This window comes from Bos grunniens, chromosome 13 (genome assembly GCF_055505025.1).
Source record: "Bos grunniens cultivar Pamir isolate PY7600 chromosome 13, Bosgru_T2T1.0, whole genome shotgun sequence".
Taxonomy (NCBI): domain Eukaryota; kingdom Metazoa; phylum Chordata; class Mammalia; order Artiodactyla; family Bovidae; genus Bos; species Bos grunniens.
In genome coordinates, this window is record NC_141177.1 from 41,052,223 (window position 1) to 41,074,405 (window position 22,183).

General features: G+C 51.3%; 1 protein-coding gene across 4 annotated transcripts in view; it reads right to left on the reverse strand.

Moving 5' to 3' along the window:
• SYNDIG1 (synapse differentiation inducing 1) overlaps positions 1-22,183 on the reverse strand; it is a 103,285-nt gene that overhangs the window by 23,623 nt on the left and 57,479 nt on the right. For all 4 annotated transcript variants that reach the window (XM_086331188.1, XM_086331190.1, XM_086331189.1 and 1 more), the window contains exon 3: positions 8,222-8,359. In XM_086331188.1, the coding sequence (XP_086187314.1) occupies positions 8,222-8,359 (138 nt within the window). The remainder of the gene's footprint in view (positions 1-8,221; positions 8,360-22,183) is intronic.

Consider the following 22,183-nt stretch of genomic DNA (forward strand, 5'->3'; position numbering starts at 1 on the left):
CGTTGCTTATGAGCTCCACTGTGGTTCTGAAAGGCTGCCTGTCATTTCCAGAGGAATGCAAGGCACTTCATACACCTCTAAGGACCGGGCAAGATGATGCAGTCATCTCAGGAAGGCAGAGACTGATTTTAGAACTGAGTTCCAGGGGGAGGGTCTCAGGATGGACTTAACATGACTTCACTGTGCTTAGATTCCTGGGATTACCACAAAGTACTGCCAGTCTGTTCTCAGTACTTTCTCCCCTTTTAAAATATTTATCTATTTATTTTTATTTGTTTCACTGCACTGGGTCTTAGCTGTGTCGTGTGGGATCAAACCAGGGATGGAACCCGGGTTCCCTGCATTGGGAGCGCAGAGTCTTAGCCACTGGACCATCAGGGAAGTCCCTGTTCTCAGAATTGTGTGCCCGTAAACCTAGCCTGGAAGCTTCTGAGGCTCTTAGTGACCAAAAGGGGACCACCAGAGACCCGGTCTGGTGGTGGGCAGTGCAGGCCTGGGACGGGGCAGAGGTCGTGGCAGGAGGGGGTGGGGTGAGGGCAGAATGTGGGTAGTGGGGAAGCTTTGGGGTTAAAGCTGGCTTTCAACACCTCACTCAGTTTGGATGGAAAGGGCAGTTGCTGGGGCTTTGATACTATCCACCTGGGACTGAGATGAGCCAAAGTGGCCCCAGACCATGGAGCTGCCTGAAGAACCCCAGCTGTGCCAGAGAGGGGATGGGAGGGGCCCAGGGCCACATTCACCACCTGCATGTCTCTGCCCCCAGTGCAGGGCCAGTTCTAAAGGACACTCTCCACCTGCACGTCTTGCTGCGTCTTGCACCCCCTAAGCCATCTGCATCACATCACCTAAGAACTCCCTGCTTCTTTATCTTTCCTTTACTTTTAAAGCAGCTGGCCCCACGGCTCTCCCCGACCAGCTTGGGCTGGGCACACAGGGCTCCTTCGATCCCGCCCTTGTATGTGCATGGACATGACTGTGAGGCAAAAAGCTTAGACCCATGTAAACACAGGCTGCAGTTTTGTTTCAAGGACTCCTTCCTATTTATTTGTAATTTAAATAAAATTAAAGGTTAAGGATGAAGAATCCCCCATCTAAAAGGAGAGAAGGAAAAATAAGAACGAGGAGGGCTCCACACACGCTCTGCAGGTCACAGTACGTGCTGTGCTCAAGGTAATTTTCCAGCTCTAAATTCAGCATCCTCTAAAGCTCTGTGTCTGGGATTCATGCAACTCTCAAGCACCAGAAAATGCCAAAGCTCATCAAGGAAGCAAGAAAAGAGGAGCCCTGCTGAGAGCAGCAGCCCCAGCCCAACCCTGAGTCAGGGGCCGAGGTCCCGTCCTCTCGCTGCACCAATTCCTACGCCCGAGGTACCCGTGTAACGTCATCAGGACCTTTAACATCCACGTACAGCCGGCCTCCTGGGTGACGCAGCCCAGTGACGGGTCTTTCAGTGCAAAAGGCTAAATTCCACTAATGGCAACATCACAGCGTCAGAGATGTACCAACAATGGCCCTGATTGCCACTAGAGTCCACTCGGCGGACTTCACCGAGCAGTGAGTCATCACAATGGCCCCCAGATTTCTATGTCCTGCTGACGTCACTGTATCGTGAGTCCAGACACAGGAGGTACTGTCCAGTCCGTTCGTGCTACGGACTGTGAGATGGCTCAGTGGCCTAGCCACCCCTGTGGCTGGGCCTGGAGATGCCTGTGCTGAGACTGGCATCTGTCACAGACCAGGGCCCTCTTGGCTGAATGTGGCTGGACTGGACTCAGCCTTCACAAGCTGGGCCATGGAGGTCACGGGCCACTGCACGGAGGCGAGACCTCCTGAGACCACAGCTGTTTGGTTTGTTTATTTCTCAAGTTGTCACAGGACACATGCAGAGCCTCAATCTCAGAAGAGAGGTGAAAGAAAAGACCAGCCTTTTTAGAGGCTATGTCCTCAGAGCTTTCGACACACCATCCCAGAGTCCCAAAGCAAAAAGATCACGCATTCGGCAATGTAATCGGAGGTGAGCATGAGGCCAGAGGGAAGAATGTAACACCCGCTGTGCGCTTCACTCCAGGTTGCCGCGCACTGCAGGCGCTCTGCCCTTGGACAATCAACACACGGGGTTCTCTGCTCCGAACAAATAAGCACAAAATCAGGACACTAATTACTGAGACAGTACATATCCTATAACTGAAAAAAAAAAAAATTCAGCTAACCCACTCCAGGGAACGGAACAGACAAGAGCGTTTGTTCATTTATCCACCAAAACAAGCTGAGATCAGTGACTCAACTCCAGCATGCATCCCGGAGGAAGAAAAATAGATCAGAAATCTGGTTTGTCTTGGCTGCACCGGATCATTAATATTTATAAAGAATTGTTTAGATCCAGAAGTTGCAAAACAGCTCTCGGAAGCTACAATCAGCATATTAAATATACATACAGAGATGGAGATAGCGACAGAGGAGGAGAGCTCGGGAAGGAGGGAGGAAGAGAGGGAGGGAGAGAGGAAGAGAGAGAAAGGGGTGGACGGGGAGGGGTGGAGGGGTGGATGGGGGGAGGGGTGGAGGGGGAGATACAGGTTAAAATATATCCGTCTGATATATTAGGCTATCTTTCTAGCCATGTTTTCACTCCACTTTTGCAAAGTCAACACCAATCCAGGGCCTGGTGGGACTCCTGCAGCCCCAGTAGTTCCTTTACCATAACCTTGGTGGTTGAGGGGAAGAGGTTGGTCTGTCCAAATCCTTCCCACCCCTTCTGCCTTCCTTCCCAGGTGGTCTGGTCACTCCTGCTTCTCCACACCTGTTGAGACTGGAAGGGGGTCTTGCCAGGTCCTTCCCTGTGACTCTAGAGGGTTCATGGCTTTAGTATTTAGTTACCAGTGCTTTGTTGCCTTGCTGAACCAGATGGTAGCTCTGTTAGAGGACCTGGGACTCTCATATATGAAACCGGGTCTTGTGCTAATTCCGAGTCTGCTAGAACTTACCAATGCAGTCACCGGCGGTACTCAACTTCCTATAAATCAGAAGGCATTTGGGAATAACGAACTTGAGGACAAAAAAAGGGACATGGTGACATACATAAAGCATTAACTCCAGACCTGTGGATGATAATAAACCACAGCACTCAGTGCAGGGAGGACATAAGGGTCCAGTTTTACGTGATGCACCTGTTCCAAGCACACAGCTTTGAACAAACAAGAGCATTTCAAAAACCTGTCCTTGTTTGTGACAGGGTTTAGCTGGGAGAGCGTGGAAATGCCGGTCCCTCTGGTGAGATGAATGGCTAGAGATGGACAGGTGACAGCTCCTCAAAACGCCTGCGGCATCTGCCAGTCAAGACTCTGCTGGAACCAAGCTCCTGGCTGATGCGGGGGTGGAGGGAGGTGAAAGGCCCCGTCTCCCTCCATCTGTCTCCAGCGACCCCCAGGGTGCAAAGCAGAAACCCACAGAGGCCCACAGTGCCTGACACATCTGCTCGCTTTCTTGTGGAAGGATTTTCTGCTCTGAGTTGACTATTCCAGAGCATTTTGCTTCTGGGTGGTGCCCTCTGACACCTGTTTTATTTCCCATCTTTATCCTTTGGTTTAAAACCCTCAGTTAACAGGCCGACTGCAGCGTGTGTTCAAAAACCCTCAGTTAACAGACCGACTGCAGTATGTGTTCAGGGCTCTTGGGCCCTGCCCTGCCCTCCCGGGTCCCTCAAATCACCTCTGTCTTTGTGGCTTCCTCCAGCCTCAGTCTATGACTGATGGAAGCCTCTCCTTGTGGGTAGCTCAGAGGATGGCACTGCCTCCAGGGGGCCCGAGGTGGGGGGTTTGTGTTGGCTCCCACAGACCTGAGTAGGGCGTGTGCCCAGAGTATTTGGTGGCTTGACTTGATCTTTGTCATGGCATACTCCTCCTGGTTGTGTCTGGACACCCTCAGGAGACACCACATTTGTAAGCCACGAGGTTCATCTTTAGGAAACGACCAAACAGAAAAATGGGTGTGCATGTGTTTGTATCAGACACACATGCGAGCCCCTCGAAGGGCCGGGCCTGGGGCTTTCCACCCGTTATTCACATGGCGGTGCCACTTCTCTGAGTCTGAATGAGGCTCTGATGGGCTTTGTTCTGTATGTCCCAGTGCACTTGACCACTCGCCCGAAGAGCCAGGACGAGTTCCAATTGGTGCCGGAAGGAATGGGAACTCAGATGACAGATAATCTAAGTTCCTCAATCAAGCCTTCAGTTTGCTAATTAAAAATATTCCTGTTGTAAGAGGAACACATTCTCTGCATAAGTAATTAAGGGAAGAGAGAAATACAGATTTCTGCTTCTGCTGATGCAACAAGTCTTCTGCGGAAGACAGCTACAGATTCTTTATGAAATATTAAATAATACTTTTAAGCACTGGTGCTATTCATAAAATTCATAATCTGGCTCTTAATTCCCTTTTCTCATTTAATTATTGTTATAATAGTGCAGATAATAAAGGAAAGAAACATTTTGTGAAATGAAATGAAATCAGGACATGATAGATGCTCAGTGTAGACAATGCCTGAGGCAGACACAGCGCACGGAGCCCTCAGGCGTCCCTTGGCTCCAGACTCAGGGCCTCTGGGTGGTGGGGGGACGGAAGGGTCTTCCAGCTCCAGTCTCAAGCTCGAACCTGCCACACAGGTGAAGGCACCTAGGTAAACGCCCAGTCCCTTCTAGAAGGGTTCTTTTCCTCACTGTAACACACTCTAAGCAAGTGGGGACAATGGATTTAGACATGAGAACTGTGCTTTTATTTTTTGTTTGCAGATAAAAGTCAAAGTTATACTGCGGTAGGGGAAGGAGGGGGCTTCCCTGGTGGTCCAGTGGTTAAGACTCTGCGCTTCTACTTCAGGGGCGTGGGTTTCATCCCTGGCTGGGTAACCCGCATGTCTCATGGCCAAAAAATAAAATAAAAAAGTCTTAAAAAGTTATATTGCAGGAAATTTGATTTTGAGGGTTAGAAACATTGATATATGCATCATGTACCATACTTGCTACATCTCTGATTTCAGGAAATTATTTAATCCCTTGAAACTTCAGCTTTTTCACCTATAAAATGGGGATAATAAATTCCCAGCTTTCAGACTCATTGCAAAGATTAAATAAGACAAAGTGAGCACATCAACTAGGTCCTAGCATCGCTCAGCAAATTTGGGTTCCTCTCCACCCTCAACATCACTCAGAGCATCGGTTCCTTGGTGAACCCACCAAAACTACACATAACATTCTCCTCTCTCCTTGGTGCCTACGCTGGGGGCTGGATCAAATGATTAGCACTGGAGCAAATGAAGTTGTGGACAGATACTACACTTGGGCCTCCACACTGTCAGTTCCAATTCGCTGCCTCTTCCGGGTGTGGCTCTGGGCCAGGCCCACTGCCAGCCAGGTCTTGCCTTGGGATGCCATCACCCTCCCTGATCCCATAGCCACCAAGCGATGTGAGGGCAGTGCCCTGTCACGGACTTCCCGAGAGAACATGCGTGTGCAACAGCTCAGACTATAGCAGCATCAGGAGCGAGGGAGGCTTGTTCAAACGCAGGCTCCACACCCCACCCTGGTGGCTCTGATGGAGCAGGTCGGTGGAGCCAGACAACACGACTTTCTAACCCAGCTGAGGCTGTCAACACTGTTGGCCAGGACTGCCCGAGAAGGCAGGTGTAGGGTGTTTAACCTGGACCAGGACCTGGCAGGTGCAGACGCTGCCCACCTCACTGATACTTTGCTGCTACTGCTTCTTATGGCCTTTATCAAATCATAAAATCTGTTGGAGAAAAGACCCCACATCTCCGTCCAGCTGCCCCTTCACCTGGGGACTCAGGTGTGTGCTGACAATTCCCATTTCCAGTGTCTGCAGTAGGGCTTTAGAGTTAGGGACAGAAGGCCCGGGGCCTCAGGGCTGGGCTGTAGCGCTGGGTGCCTGGGGCTGCCTGCCTCCCGGGCCCGCAGTGCCTGGGTCTCAGCCACAAGCTCCCATGGAACCATGTTCCTTGAGGGGCAATCCACGCTCACAGCACAAAGAGAAGAGGGGCTGAGAGCGGGGGACCTCGGAGCCCCTCCTCTTATTCCAAGAGTGAAGACAATCCCTCAGGCCTCCAAACACTTGCTCTTCACTCCAAGAATGTGGGCAGCACATTTGCTGTGAATAAATGATCAGAATCCTTTCCACTGAAGGTATTAAACATCCTGACTGGTCAGGCCCGGGTCTAGGAGGTTCTTAAGGTGTGAAGGATAACATTACTCTCTGAGAAAGTGAAAGTGAAGTCGCTCAGTCGTGTCTGACTCTTTGCGACCCCATGGACTGTAGCCTACTAGGCTCCTCTGTCCATGTGATTCTCCAGGCAAGAGTACTGGAGTGGGGTGCCATTTCCTTCTCCAGGAGATCTTCCCAACCTGAGAAGAAGGATCTAATGCCAGTCTCCACAATTGTGGCTGGATTTTTGTTGTATTTACCATCTTTCAGACAAAGATGCTATGCCTGCCTTGCCCTGCTCCAGAGACAGGCCTCCCCCAGGGTCCGAGAGAAGCCGAGATCAGGAACGACCTGGTCTGTAGGCGATCTGTCCTGGACCCTACCTCTGCTTACCCAGGGCTCACCCAGCCCCTGCTAGCAGGTGACACCAATGTTCACTTGCAGAGTAAAAATATTGGTCCCATTCTACAATTTGACAATTAAAACACAGCTCTAGTGTGGAGGGCACCCTCTGCAGGGGATAGGGTGAGTCAGCAGGCCAGGACAGGAGGCTGGCCTGGATGTGTCAGGACTGGATGCAGAGGGCGCTGACGTCACACCTGGCTTCCCTTGGCTCCACTCTCCTGGACCTTCCCTCACCTGGTGGAACCCTCTTGCCTGTTTGTAATGCAGGAACACAGGATCAGGGTGCTACTGACACGGAGTGGTGGGCTCTGAGCCTGAGGTCTTCTGGAGGCCCCATCTGCCCACGTGCCTTTGTCCAGGTCCCACTGTGTGTCCCAATCCTGGGTGCACGCAGCACCCATGGCCACTGCTTGGGCCCAGGAGCTGCCAGACTCACTCCACTCACCACCCCCAGGCCCCTGATGGCCGGGAGTCTAGTTCTACAGCCTGGGTTTGTGTACCCCAGAGTAGGGGCCTCTGGCGTGTGTAGAACCAACTCACCAAAGAGATGCTCAGACAGACCCTCCAGGCCAAAGCTGGATGTGGAACAACCACTGGGCACAACTCTGGCCAAGTAGGACGGCTCCATCACCCTTCCCAACATCCGTCCATCCTCTGCGACCAAGATCTCAGAGCAGCGGCCGCACCACGCTCCCCTGGAAGGGCCTCTGGGGCCTCTTGGTTTCCTTGCAAAGAGGGGCTGCCCTTGGGGGCCACTAGTGGATTCTCCTCTCCCTCCTCACTCCTTGTAGGATCAGGGAAGCGGGGTAGGGGACACAGGAGCACACAAAGGCACTCTCACCCAACACACTGAATTGGGACAGACAACGGCAAGAAGCAGTGAGAGGCCAGGGTCCTTCTCAAAGCAAGAGGAATGAACGTTTCCAGCATAAGGCCTGGGTGGACGGCCTCAGAGCCACGGACACTGGAGAGGGAGCCCCAGGTGCCCTGAGGACGCTGTGGGCTCTGGAGCAACAGAAGGGGCTGCCTTTCTCCCCATCTGGTGGGGATAACGCGTGAGGCTGAAACTCCCTCTTTAATTGACAAGTACATGTCTTCCTTTGATTAATAAGAATGGGAATATAGATAGTTTCTGAGTGACAGGAACACAGAGGAAGTATTTAAAACCTGGGCTCCATGAAGGCACAAGGAGAAGGTTGGCCATGAAAAAGGGCCAGGAACTGACTCTCTTAGAGCCTTGCCACTGGACAGAGGGCCCAGTTACTGGCTGAGACAGGCTGTTTGGGATGCGTGCACAGGCACCATGCCACGGGACTCTATTTTATGTGTGAGCCTTTCACAGAGAAAACAGAACCCACTTTGCCTCTGTTCCAGTGCTCCAACGGACTCTCCCAACACAGGGTCGGTCCTGCTGGCACCCCACGAGTGTCTGCTCAGAGGCCCGGATCCCAACCTGCCGCTTCCCCCCCGGCCGCCCTCTGAGGATGCGCCCGGGTCTGCTGGGGTGAGGCTGGGCCCCTGAGACCAGGTTTCCCCCGCAGCAACCCCACCCCGTCCTCGCCAGCCTGGGCGCACTGGCTGCATACGTGTGGCCGACGGGAGGCCTTACCTCGTGGGACAGGTAGAAGGCGGCGATGCCCAGCGGCCAGAAGCAGCAGAGCATGGAGAAGACGCTGAGGCCCAGGTGGTCCCGCGGGGGCATCACGAGGAAGTTGTCCTCGCTCTCCGTGTCGCTGGAGTAGTCACTCTGCCGGGAGAGACGGACAGGAGGACGAGGGTCAGCATGGGTCTCCCACCATCACTGACGTGGGGGTCAGGCCCAGCAAGCCTGCCCGGCAAGTGCCATCCCCCGTAGGAAGAGAAAGACCCAAGGATGGGCTCTGGGCTGTTCCAGGGAGATTAAACCCACAGCCCAGTGGACCTCTGGGATGGGGTGTGGACAGCGGGGTGTCCACTGGAGACTGGGGCTGGGGGGAGCACACAGGCGGGGTGTGGAGTCCACTCCTCGTTCTAGGACATCAACCTGGTTTCAGGACGAGGCAGGACTGGTGTTGGGGCCAGGACACTGCCTTGAATGCCTTCTTTCCTTAGACTGTGACCTAAATAAGGATGTCGTGGGCCTGGTCTTGAGCCCCGGTGTCCCTCCTGTTTTGGTTAATCAAACGCACATAAAACTGCAAATCGGAGCCTCCACTGCACCTGTGTAGGAAGCTTCCTGCTGCACTGTTTGTGTCTTGTCTGGGGGGGAAACAGGCACACGGGGAGGGGCTCACCCCGAGCAAGGACTGACCTTCTCTCGGGCCCCCAGGGTGGGAGCGGGTGACACATTGTCCACCCAGCACCCAGCTGCCCTCCACGCATACAGACACATGTGCACACACAGACACACAAACACACACATAGACACAAACACACACAGAGATATACACAGACACAAGCACACACACAAACACACATCCAAACACACACAAACACATGCACACAGTTACACACACAGACACACAAACATACACACAGACACATGCACACACACATCTGAACACACAGAGACACACACAGACACATACAGACACAGACACACACAGACACACACACAGTTACACACACAGACACACATACAGACACATAAAGATATACAAAGACACACGCACACACACACATCTAAACACACAGAGACACACAGAGACACACAGTTACCCACATACATGTAGACAAAGACACAGATACACACAGACACACAGTTACCCACATACATGTAGACAAAGACACAGATACACACAGACACACAGTTACCCACATACATGTAGACAAAGACACAGATACACACAGACACATGCACACACACACACAGTTACACATGCAAACACACGGACACATACAGACACACACAGACACATGCACACACACAAACACACATCTGAACACACAGAGACACACACAGTTACACACACACACGTAGACAGACATACACGCAGACACATACAGACACAGACACATGCACATGCACACACACACACAGATACATGCACACACACACGAATACATACGCACGGTTACAGACACACAAACACACGCAGACACATACAGATACACACAGACGCATGCATACATACACAAACACACCCAGACACACATCCAGATGCACACACACACACACCTCGGATCCCCAGTACCCCTCCCTTTCCCCTCCGCTGGGCCAGGTTTGCAGAGCTCCTGCCTTTCCTCTGTAGCATCGCCTCCCAAAGAATAAAGGGAAGGGGGGACACCCATCCTCACTCCTGCAGAGGTGGAACCAGCAGCCCCACGGAGGCGTCACATGTGGCGGGGTCTGGGACTGAGGGCTGTGGGCAGACGCACATGTGCCCCCCTGCAGGGAGGCCAGAACCCTCCATCCGGGATGAGGAGGCCAGGTGGGGTCTCCAGGAACCTCAGCACTGGGCTGGAACTGCCACGCTGCCCTTGATGGGCCTCTGCATGGGGTCTGGGGAAGGGACCCCACAGTCGGCAGGACCTGAGGGCCAAGGAGAGACACAGAGGATGGGGCCGAAGGACAGATCCAGAGAGGATGCGCGTCACGTGACAGGTCAGTCTATGCAGGTGGGAATCCTGGTGCCTGCGTGACATCTCTGATTGTGGGTACTTGTTCAGGCTTTGGGCTTCCCTGGAGGTTTTAGGTTTTGTTTTAGTTTACTATGAGTTTAAATATGTGGGCTGGCTGGATTCTCACAGCAGCTCTGGAAATAGCAGCTGTGGCTATTTTTCTGGTTATTTCTATTTGGCAAAAGACACCCTGGCCTCTGGGAGGTTACAATGTCCCTAAACAACAGAACTGGCCAGCTGGCCAGGTCACCCTGGACCTCTGTGCTCTCCACTGTCTGAACAGCAGTGTCTGGTCATCTGCCAACCCTACTGGCCTCAGTGGCTTCTTGTCTGAAGCTGGGGTGTCTTCTCCACACCCTTCCGCCCTGGGATTCTGATGACCACTTCTTGACTGCTCAGTTTCACGGTGGTGATGGGGAGGCCGGCGGCCAGAGGGGTCAGTGGGAAGTCCTCCAATCAAAGAGTAGTGCAATGCAAGCTGTGACCACAGACCCCACAGAGATGCCCGGGCCTCAACTCCCCTCTCTGGAAACAGCTTCTGATGACAAGACCATGTAAAGGGTCACCCCTCAAAATCTTCCCAGAGTTTTATTTAGAGTATAAGGGAGCCACTTCTGTAAACTACAAAGTTGTGGCTACATGGCGTCAAAACAACTAGTCAATTTTGATTAAAATTGGTTTTTAAAAACTCAGATAAATTACAGGGCAGACAAAAACAGCCCAGCTCTCTGTACATTCTCCCTCCCATCAGCAGCAGTGCTGTAGATACAATTGGTCCTGGGCATTGTGCCATCAGACGGGGGTGGGGGTCTGGGGCGGTGACAGGGACACCCACAAACCAAGAAGAGAAAACACACAACTGCCACCACCAAGACATGAGCCACACACAGCAACTGTTTCTGAAAATCTTCTTCACTGGTCATTAGATTAGAGTATGTGCAAGGCAGGATGCAAGCATCCAAAGGCGTTCACCGTCCATGTGGCTGGAGGAACAGATGCTTCAAGTGGGCAGAGCGGGTCTGGACCCCCTCCCCGTGGCCAGGCAGTCCGCCTTCAGCCGTGACCTCCATGCAGAGAGCTGGTTCTCTGCCCCTGAGGTTTCTTCCTTGGGAAGATTTCATAGGATAATCACAGAGCCCGGCTGGACACGTATCAGCCCTTTGAGCATGGACACGAGGGTGCAAGGGTGCAGGGGGCTGCACCCCTTGTCACTCATCTCTCTCAAGGCCTCACCCCCACAGTAGCTCCCTGGGCCCCCACTGCCCCCTCATCCCCTGGCCTTCTCTGCTGGGGAGAAGCATCTCTGCTGGGGGGAGCATCTCTGCTTGGGGGAGCATCTCTGCATGGCCTGGGTTGGGAGGCAGAGGCCAGGAGACACTGGGAATCGGGAATTCCTGTGAAGTCTGCATGGTGCTCCCGACAGCACTGCTTCAAAACAGCAAAATCAGAGGACTCCATGTGGACTTTTCTACGCAGTCATGGAAAATGGTGATGTAGGTACTTATTCACTGCCCTGGAAAGATGCTTGTAATAACCGAGGGAAAGAAAGAGGTAGAACGTGGAACAAGTCATATTTCCTCCAAAATGTCAGAAATTAAGCTGCTTCCAGACGAGGGGGCACATCAGTGGTTTTTTTTTCTTTCTTTTTGCATTTCTAGTTTTTCCTACAAGAAGCAAGGTTATTGGTGATGAAACTTACAAAGGAGACGATGTGCTGACAGGTGGGGCTCCCCCGTCCTTCATCCTCACATGGAGCAGGTGGGATATGGTCCACCTGGAGACACAGCATCGGGGGCCCAAAGAGCAGCCAGTGGAGCAGATCAGAACTCGGCACAGCACTGGAACTCCTTGAGACGCAGGTCTGACCCACCAGGCCACGGAGGGTTAAGACTGCCGCAGTGCCCAGGTCTACACTGACCAGCATGGCACCACTGCCCCACGAGTCTACTGTTGCTGTTATTCAGTCACTCAGTCGTGTCTGACTCTGCGACCCCATGGACTGCAGCATGCTAGATTTCTCTGTCCTTCACCATCTCCCGGAGCTTGCTCAAACTCACGTCCATCGAGTCGGTGATGCCATCCAACCATCTCATCCTCTGTTGTCCCCTTTTTCCTTCCTTCGATCTTTCCCAGCATCAGGGTCTCTTCCAGTGAGTCAGATCAGGTGGCCAAAGTATTGGAGTTTCAGCTTCAGCATCAGTCCTTCCAATGAATATTCAGGACTAGTTTCCTTTAGGATTGGCAGGTTTGATCTCCTTGCAGTCCAAGGGACTCTCAAGAGTTTTCCAGCCCACAGTTCAAAAGCATCAATTCTTCAGTGCTCAGCCTTCTTTATGATCCAACTCTCACATCCATACATGACTACTGGAAAAACCATAGCTTTGACTAGATGGACCTTTGTTGGCAAAGTGATATCTCTTTGGAAGACATTCTGTGTGCCATCTGCTATGGGCCATTTTCTTTGCCTAGTGACTAGTGAACTGCATTCTTTGTCTAAATACTGAGTTTTAGCCCTTTGGTTTTGTTTAAATACCATGTCAAGTGCAAACTTAAATTCTCCCCATTTAGCTTTGTTTGCTAAACTGAAGTTCTCTTAAAAACTTCTTGCCTTTTGAAAGGTACTCAGATGTGTGTTTAAATATGTATTTTGAAATGGGTGTAATTTGCTTTACCTACTAGATGTATAAATATAACTTTTGTAAGTAAAAAACAATATGCTCTCTAGGTTTGTCATAGTTTCCTGCCCAGTGTGATTTTCTTCGTGTGTGACTTTCTGCACGTAAGAGCTTCATGTAATTGCATAAAGCAATGCTTATCCCTTTTAGATCTTATTCTTCCCCTTTATGTTACACCTGTCAGAGAGATATAACATGTTACCCACTGGGTTCCCTATTCTTTGCAGGTGGAAAGTCCAAGGTAGCTTTGGGACCATGGGTTGGGATTGGTTTGAACTAGGACTTGACTCTTAGAGTCACATGAGTGCAGGGTCAGCATCTGAAATTCCTGGCCTGGGTGCTCTGATGGTTTTGTCTCATCCAAGTGGAATGATGTCCATCCTCGCTTGAAGAAAGGAGAAGCCAAACCGCATGAAGATACCGTGTTCTACCTAAACCAGCCATCCTGTCTGTTAGGCTGTGGGGACACAGGCTGGCTGAATGCAAATTGGTGCCACCTTAGGAAGCAGATCTGTTAATGTGCAGCACAATTAAATATGTGCTGAATTTTGGCCCAATAATCTCATTTCTAGGTTATTTATCCTGAAGATTCACCTCCAATAATAGAAAAATACACATGCTCAAGGTTATTCATTGCAGCCTTGTATGTAATTGCAAAATATTGGGAATGACCTAAACGCTCATTCGAAGGACAGTGGTTACATAAACGGTGAGGCGTCCAGCCCATGGGATAAAGAGCAGCTGAAAAAAGAGTGTGTGATACTGATGTGAGCAGACTGGATTAGACTGAGGATGTTAGTTTCCATCTATCTATAAACAGATTAAAAAAATAAGTATGTCTGTGTACACAGGGACTGTGTACACATACGGTTACACAGATGTGCTTGTGTATGTATGTGCTACATGTTTCTTCCAGCTCAGTCTGTGGAAAGGGCCTGGGACAACACACCCACTCCCAGGTGATGAGCAGACCCAGTACCTAGACACTGGTTTCTAAACACGGTTCTCCAATATGTGGAACCAGGGCACTTTGAAGAAATGACCGATTTCAGGGTCAGGGCTGCCAAATCCAAAACAGAGCTGGGACAGCTCGCTGCACAGGAAATGATGATAAAATGGGTAAGAGATGATGAATTGTGTCAAAAGGACACAGAGCCAACCAGAAGGGGCACCTGCTGTTTAATCTGTAACAAAGAGAATAAACACACCATGAACACTGTAAGGATGGACAGGAACCTATAAACTAACAATCAATGGTCCAGTCTGTATGAAGCAATGAATGTGTAAATAAATAAATATGGGGGAAGGGAAAACTCTACCCCATGGATGAATGCCCAGCTAATGAATACAAAAGGAGCCATGAGGTTAGGAGCTTGTAAAGAATGTTAAAACCAGTAAGTGAACAGCTAGCACTAAGTGGGGTGCTCCATCCTCGCATAGCACCTCCTCACAAGATGTTTATTAATTCCAGAGAAATGCTGCTTGGCTGGGAGACACCTGGCAGATGCCACTTGCAAAAGGGGATGGGATCACCGCTTGTCAGGTGTCCCACGGAAATGCCAAGCTGGTAACAGGACATGTGGAGGCAGATGTCTCCTCGTGGGGGCCCTGCCCACAGCATCATCACCTGAATCCAACCAGCAGGAATCACCAGATGACCCAGAAGGAGGGCTCCCCTGACAAACAACCGACCTGGACTCTCGAAACATGTCAAGAACATGAAGCTGATGGCAGAAGAAAGGTTCCAGATTATAGAGGGCTGTGATCAGAGAACAGCCTCAGGGCTCCCTGGTGGCTCAGTGGTGAAGAACCCGCCTGCCAAGGAGGAGACGTGGCTTGGATCCCTGGGTTGGGAAGATGCCCTGGAGAAGGGAATGGCAACGCACTCAGTATTCTTGCCTGGAGAATCCCATGGAGAGGGGAGCCAGTCCATGGCATTGCAGAGTCAGACACGACTTAGCAACTAAACAACAACAACAAAAAGAGAAGAGCAAGAAAATGCAAGATTGGGTCCTGAACTGGGTCTGATTGTTTTCCCCTTTTGCTATAAGAACAGTATTGAAAGAACTGGAAAAATGTACATAAGGTCTGTAGATGAGATGACAGTACTGGAATGACTTTAATTTCCTGACTGTTACAATTGCACTTGTTTTTAGAAAACATACCTCGCCCATTTAGGGGTAAAAGGCCATCTTGTCTGATACTTTCTTGCAAAGAACTCGGGAAAACATATGCACATTGAGAGAAGGTAACGTACCCAACGGTAAACGGTTAAGACCAAAGGAAACCGGGTGACGAGCATATAGGGATTCTTCATACCATTTTTGCAATTCTTCTGTCTGAAATTATTTCGGAAATAAAAAGTCAAAAAATCTCTCACACGTGCCATTTTAGGAGGAAAAAAAATTATACTTTAAATTGAATTCTTTCTTTTGGGGATTAGGCATTGCGTTCACTTTTCCCTCTTTTTTCATTACACTTTAATGGAAACACTGTGAGAGTTATGGGGGGGAAATGAAAAAAATATTGAATTCACTCTTTTTATGACACATGAATAATTCATTTTACACTGTGATTTGGCGTTTCATCAAGTTTGTCCTTTTCGTGTTTCTGCAGAGAAGCCACTTAGTGTCAGTGTCACACACTTGCTCTCTCAGGAGCTCGGAGACACGTGGAGCCCAAGGCGGCTCTTGGAACAAAGCCCGGCCACCGAGCCGACGGGTGGCTGCACGTCCACCCCCGGGGCCAGTGACAAAGGGCTCCCAGGTGAACCTGGGGGCGGACAGCTCACCTGGGCCTGTGAGGATGACACTACCCTCGACCAAGAGGCGAGGAGGGCAGGCAGGGAGCGGGGGCCCTGGTGGAGCGTTTACCTCCTGGGAACGAGCTGTGGGGACATGCATCCATCCAGCCATCCTCACCTGTCTGTCTGCCCAGAGAGGTGGGGTGCACATCTCCTGGGAACGAGCTATGGGGACATGCATCCATCCAGCTATCCTCACCCGTCTGTCTGCCCAGAGAGGTGGGGCGCACACCTCCTGGGAATGAGCTGTGGGGACACAGCATCATCCAACCATCCTTACCCGTCTGTCTGCCAGAGAGGTGGGGCGCACACCTCCTGGGAATGAGCACTGGGGACACAGCACCCTTTCAATTGTCCTCACCCGTCTGCCCACCCACCACAGAGGATCTGCACCCTGAGGAAGTGCAGGAGCTACTTGTGCCTCAGGAGGGGCCAATGAGAACCACAGGGCCTTCCTCTGAGAGCCCAGCCGCCCCCTCCCTCCTGGACCCCCCACCTGGCCAGGCTCCAGAAGCCTCTCTGGCTGGAGTGGGGGCCACAGCTGTCATGCTCTGGAGCAGGCTGACTGTGGACCTCTTGCCTGTTCAATGCCTTCTTCATCCTCTCATAGCATCAGGGACTGGCCAAGGTTGCCAGCCCCTGTGCAGGGTGAGGTCCTCAGAGCCCATGCCCCACCTCTGCAGCAATGAGAAAGCCGTCTGTCTAGGAGCAGGGACCCCAGGGCCTGCCTACCTGGTGTACCTCAACCCCTTGCCACTGAGCATGGCCACCGCCCCGCATGTCTGTGTGCACCTGTGGCAGAGGTGGGCTCCCTAGTTTGTAAAATGAGAGCATTTTCTAAACCAAGGGATGCCTCTGTGCAAGATCCCATCACAGTAAACCTATGGCCATTTATCAAGTCACTGGCTGGGCTGTTCAAAGTCATCAGTTACCAGAGGGAGGTTCAAGAGGGAGGGGACATATGTATACTTCCCCAGACCCTGATGCTGGGAAAGACTGAAGGCAGGAGGAGAAGGGGACGACAGGACGAGATGGCTGGATGGCATCACCGATGGCATCTAACTTACTCTAACTCAATGGACATGAGTTAGAATAAGCTCTGCGAAATGGTGAAGGACAGGGAAGCCTGGTGTGCTGCAGTCCACAGGGTCGCAAAGAGTCGGACATGACTGAGTGACTGAACAACAACAATGGCTGACTCATGTTGATGTTTTGCAGAAACCAACAAAATTCTGTAAAGCTATTATCCTTCAATTAAAAAATAAAAAAAAAAATCACTCATTTCCCAAGTTTCTTTACTGTTCTGAAATACTTCATTTTATTGAAAGGAATGCATGTATTTAAATTGTATTTTAGTTAGTTTGAAGATTATAGAGTATTAAAATTCATCACAGATGGCCTTGTACAGTATGTGTATGTATGTATATGAATAAATTATTTCACTCGCTGTGTCTGTGTGTGAGGTCACATCTAAAAACTCTTCAACTAAGTCTAGGTCACAGAGATGTATATGTGTATACACACACAAACAGACATACACACACACCCTTTGAAACAATTTTAGACTCACATAAAAGTGTCGAAACTAGAACAGAGTTCTTGTAGGGACTGCAAAGATAGAACGCATCCCCACATCCGTGAATGCACCTCTTACATAAGCGTGGCCCAGAGCCTACACTAGGATACAGCTCTGCCCAGGGCAAGACCCCTGACCAGCCCCCTCAGCACCAGGCCCCAAAGGTCACCCAGGCTGCCGGGGGTGTCAGCAGTTCACTCCATTTTATTCCTGAGTGATTTTCCACGATAAGGAAGTGCCGCTATGTGTCCATCCGTTCGTCCACCGAAGGCTTTTTATTTTCAGTTTTTCATTCTTACTAATAAAGGCTGTGAGGCACTCATGCAAGTTTCTGCTTGAACATAGAATTCGTGTCTTTAAATACCAGGAATGGGGTTGCTGGGTCACACGGTGTTTAACTTTACAGGAAAACGATCAGCTGTCTTCCGGGGAAGCCGGCTGGCTTCTGCATCCTCGCGGTGCTCGGTGGTCATCGGTTCCCGGCGGCCTGCCCTGTGACGCTCTGTGCGGGGCTCACTTGTGCTGGCTTCAGTTTGCGCTTCTCCGGAGGTGGTGATGTGGACATCTCTGCGTGCTTACTTGCCATTTGTATCTCTTATTTGGGGAGGCATCTGTTCTCTCTTTGATGTGGCAGCTGGCTCCTTCCACACTCTCCTCCAAGTCCTTGGCATCCTTCCCTTAGCTTTTGCCTCCCAAATGCAGACGTCCTGCCTGCCAGGTGGACCCGGGTGCTGTGAGAAGGCACTCAGAGCTGGTGGATTAGAGGTCAGCCTCCTGTCTGACATTCTCCTGTCTGCCAGGAGTCTGACATTCTCACACCTGACCCCCAGCCCATGCTAAGGACAGCAGACAGGACGTGGGCGGTTACGTGGAGGGCGGTGGGCAGTTCCAGCTGGAACAGAGGGCAGAGCTGCGAGCCCCTTAGGAACACACTGACCTCCAGTGGACACTGCCTGATGCCAGGACCCTGCCCGAGCCACCGGCATCCACCCAGCAAGGAGCTCACCTGCTTCCTCCGTGAGGCTGCACCAGTTCGTTGCTACATTTCTAGAAGACATATGGAGAGGATTCTTAGCCATCCTCACTGCCCCCTGAGGCTAAGTGTGGGCAGCGAGGACTCGTGGAAAGAGCCTGGGGAGGAAGTTCCTGGGCAGAGGCAGCGAGTGAGGCCAGTGCCACCTGGACGCCAAAGGCCTGGCAGCACCAGCAGACCTCGGGGATGGAGGTTCTAGAAGGAGGGGCAGGAGCTCCAGTCTGCCCCACACTGCACAGATCCCTCTGGGTGATCTACTTCTCACCTCATGTCAAGAAGGATCCAGAGCAACCAGGATGATGAGGAGGGTCAAGTGATGCCTTACTGGGAACAGGGTCCTGGGGCAGGGAGCTCAAGGGGTGAGCCTTGTAGATGGGTTAAGGGCCCTCCTTAGAAGAAGGAGAGAGGGGCCCTCAGGCATCCCAAGGGGGCACTGGGGGCAGCCCCTCTTTAGCAAGAGAAACCTTCTTGTATCTTCTCCATGAAGTGGCTTAGAAGCTGCCTGGACCACCGAACAGTGATGCTCTCTGCCCTCACTGCTCACAGTGCAGTCCAGGGGCAGCAGCATCGGCCTTGCTGGAAGTTGTCAGAGATGTAGATGCCCAGGCCCCACCCTAGACAGCTGGGACCTACCTACATAGAGACTGCTGGGCTCAAGAGAGGTGTTTGGATGGGGAGTCATGGGGATTCTGTCTTGGGGGCGTCTCTTCACCGTCACATGTCAGGACTGTCCCAAGTTGTCTGCCCTGATACCTACCTCCGGACCAACGTCTGCTTCAGCAAATAGGCAGCAACGACAACAATGACAGGCCCACAGTCACTCATTGTGTTCTCTGTCCTCAGTTCTCCTGGGTTCTTCAGCTTCCACGAGGCTCTTCATCTTGTTCCAAGATGGACAAACTTCTGCAGGGGACAGCGGCCTGGGGGCCATGCCGAGCTTGTCCACACGCACCTCTGACTCCGTCCTCTCCAGAGGGACCACAAGGCTGTCCCTGGGAGCTTCGATCTTGCTCAATCCCATGGACACTCTAAGGATGGGCAGGGGGCTGAGTGGAGTTGGTGGGGCCCCCCTACTCTCTCCTCTTTTCTCTGCAGTCACGGGGAAGGTCTATTAGCTAGAATGACCTTGGGATTTCTCTCTTCTCTAATGAAATGCCAATAACAGTCTTCATGTTCTGCTTTCTCCTTATTCCTTGTTTGGAGCCTGTCTCTGTTTTTGTGGTTTGCGGTAAACAGTCTGCTCTTGTGTCTCAGCACCAAGCCAATCACTGCCTGGAGGCCCTGGGGCCACCACAGGCCCTGTGGAGCGCTGTTCCCACGTCTGCCCCGTGGACTTGACTTTGGAGACTTTTTAAAGCATCCCCTTAAACAAAGTCCAGGTCACATAAATGCTCACCAGGAGCATAAATGCTCAAGGAGCCTGGGTGCTCACACAGGGAGAGTCTGGCTGCATTTTGATTATAAAAAAGGATGACATTGACCTGGAGGCCCTTGGACAGAGTCGTTTATTCACTGATAGACCCATCACCGCAACGGGTCATCAGGCGCCTACTCAGTGCTGAGTTGGGGATGTATCCAGGAACTTTGCCTCCGGTCCTCACTTTGGAGGCTAAACTCGACTCACCCATGGCCTGCTCCATCCATGGTGTCCATGGGGACACCACCCCCATCCCCGGTCCTGCAGCCAGGCCGGGCGCCTCTGTGCTTTGAAGCCCATCCCTCCTGGATGCCTCCCATCTTACTCCCCCTGCTGACCAGCTGGTCTTCAGGGGGCATTTCCCAATAAATCAGGTGCTCATCAGTCCTCACATCACTGATCGCTTCTGGGAAACTCAACCTAAGTTGGCTTGGCGGTGTCCAGTGTGACAGAAAATAAACAAGCCAAAACATAGACTTTGTCAGCAGGGGCACGAACACTGTGACCTGGATGCTGACGAGAAACTAGCTCAGTGAAGGGGAGGAGAGAATATTCTGGGTGCAGGAGGGGCTGCAAAGCCAGGTGGGGGGCTGGGAAGTTGAGGGGATCAGGAGTCGGGGGTTGGGGGAATGAATGAGAGGTGAGGTGATGGGGGAGGGGACTGCTCACAGGACCCTTAAGTGTCTGCACTTTATTTAACTCGGTTTGGGTGATCTGCTGCTTACTGACATTTCAAAAGGGATAAAAGCAAAAGGACTAGAAGAGGAGACTCAGGAATTGGCTACCCTATTGAAACCTAGATCTTCCTCCTATTTCCTAGAAGAAACACAAGAGGAAAATCCACCCAATGCCATGCTGAAACATATGTAGACTTCACCCAGCCTGGGCCAGCAGAGCACTGGATGGTGTGCTGGAAAGACCACCGTCCTCTGGGATCTGACCTCAAGCTACAGCTGCTCCCCCTTTACAAACTGACCCTCCTCCACCAAGCCTCCCCCAAACACCACTGCTTTCTCTGCTAAATCCTTTTTGAATCTGTATTTCACGGTGTAGACCTCCATGAGCAGCATCTTATGTAAGGTTACTGTTCCAAGCAACATGTTCTGTTTCTAAATATACTTCTCTCCACTCTGAGGAGTGTCCTCCAACTTCTCAGGTTCAACCTGTTTGAGGAGGACACTGGCCATCCCCCAGACCCCCTGGTGGCTCTCACTTTTCCAGGCTTGAGGTTTCTGATGACTCATCTGCTCAGCACCACTGCAGGCTGGCAGATGTTTTGCTGACAGATATCAGGTGGATATTTATGGACACCTTGGGTGAACCATGCAAAGGGGACATTTTCCTATGTTTTCCTACCTACACGCCATCAGCAGCATGCACCTGTTGCTGTGTGGATTTGTTTTTTAACTGAACAGAGGCTGTTTTCCTAACTCAGTTTCGCATTTCTCTAGTGACAGGGGCATGATATGTGGTGTGGTTTTCATTATCAAGGAGAAAAGATCCTTCCTTCTGGGACCCTCAGCTGACATCCAGGACAGCCAAGGTGGGACCATCCCAATTCCGAATGGGGACAGCACCCTCCCTGGAGACCAGCCAGACAGGAACCCTCAGCACTTTGCACAGTGAGGCCTCTCTCTTGCCTTCTCTATGTCTGTTTCCTCCTGGTGAGTATGAGTACCACGGACCCAATGCCTGGGACCACAAGGACAACATGCAGGCTCTTTGTCCATAAGGATGGAGTCTCTCACACCTGCTAATAGTCTGAATGATCTGATGATCCTTGCACTGGCCAAATGCCTCTTCTTACAGAAATCTAGCATAACTCCAGCACATGAGGGCCAGCCACCTGCACTATTTCCCCTGTGTTGGTTTCTTTTTGCATCTCAGAATTCATAGTATGCCTGTGAACAACCATCTGCATGTTAGCCCTGTGAGCTTTTCCTTATCTTTTTAGGAAATGCTGTGAAATGGCTTGCCAAGGGAAAAAAAAAATATTGGCAATTGTGAAGCTGGGCTCATGCTTGATTTCTCTGGTTATTCTCCCATTGTTCCGCAGAAGCACGATGGGCAAACAGCTGAACAGACCATGATATAGGGGTGATGCTTCACATCATTCCCTTAAGGGCATTGTCAGACTTCCCTAGTGGTCCGGGTTTAAGACTCTGAGCTTCCACTGCAGGAGGCATGGGTTTGATCTCTCGTCTGGGAAGTTCTGCATGCCTCACAATCCAGCCAAAAAAGGGCGGGGCATGCTGTCATCACCAAAACTTTAAATTCAAAGGATGCGCTTCTTCTAACACAATTGAATGTTTATGATCACTTTCCTCTTCTGAAAACATTATACTGTAGTAAGTGGAAGATGAGGTTTTTATCAACATGGGCCAAGGTTAAATGGCCTCCCCAGGGCTCCAGGCTGTGACGAGTGTTTTCTGCATGCATGGTGGTTACTGAACATGGGTGTTAGGGG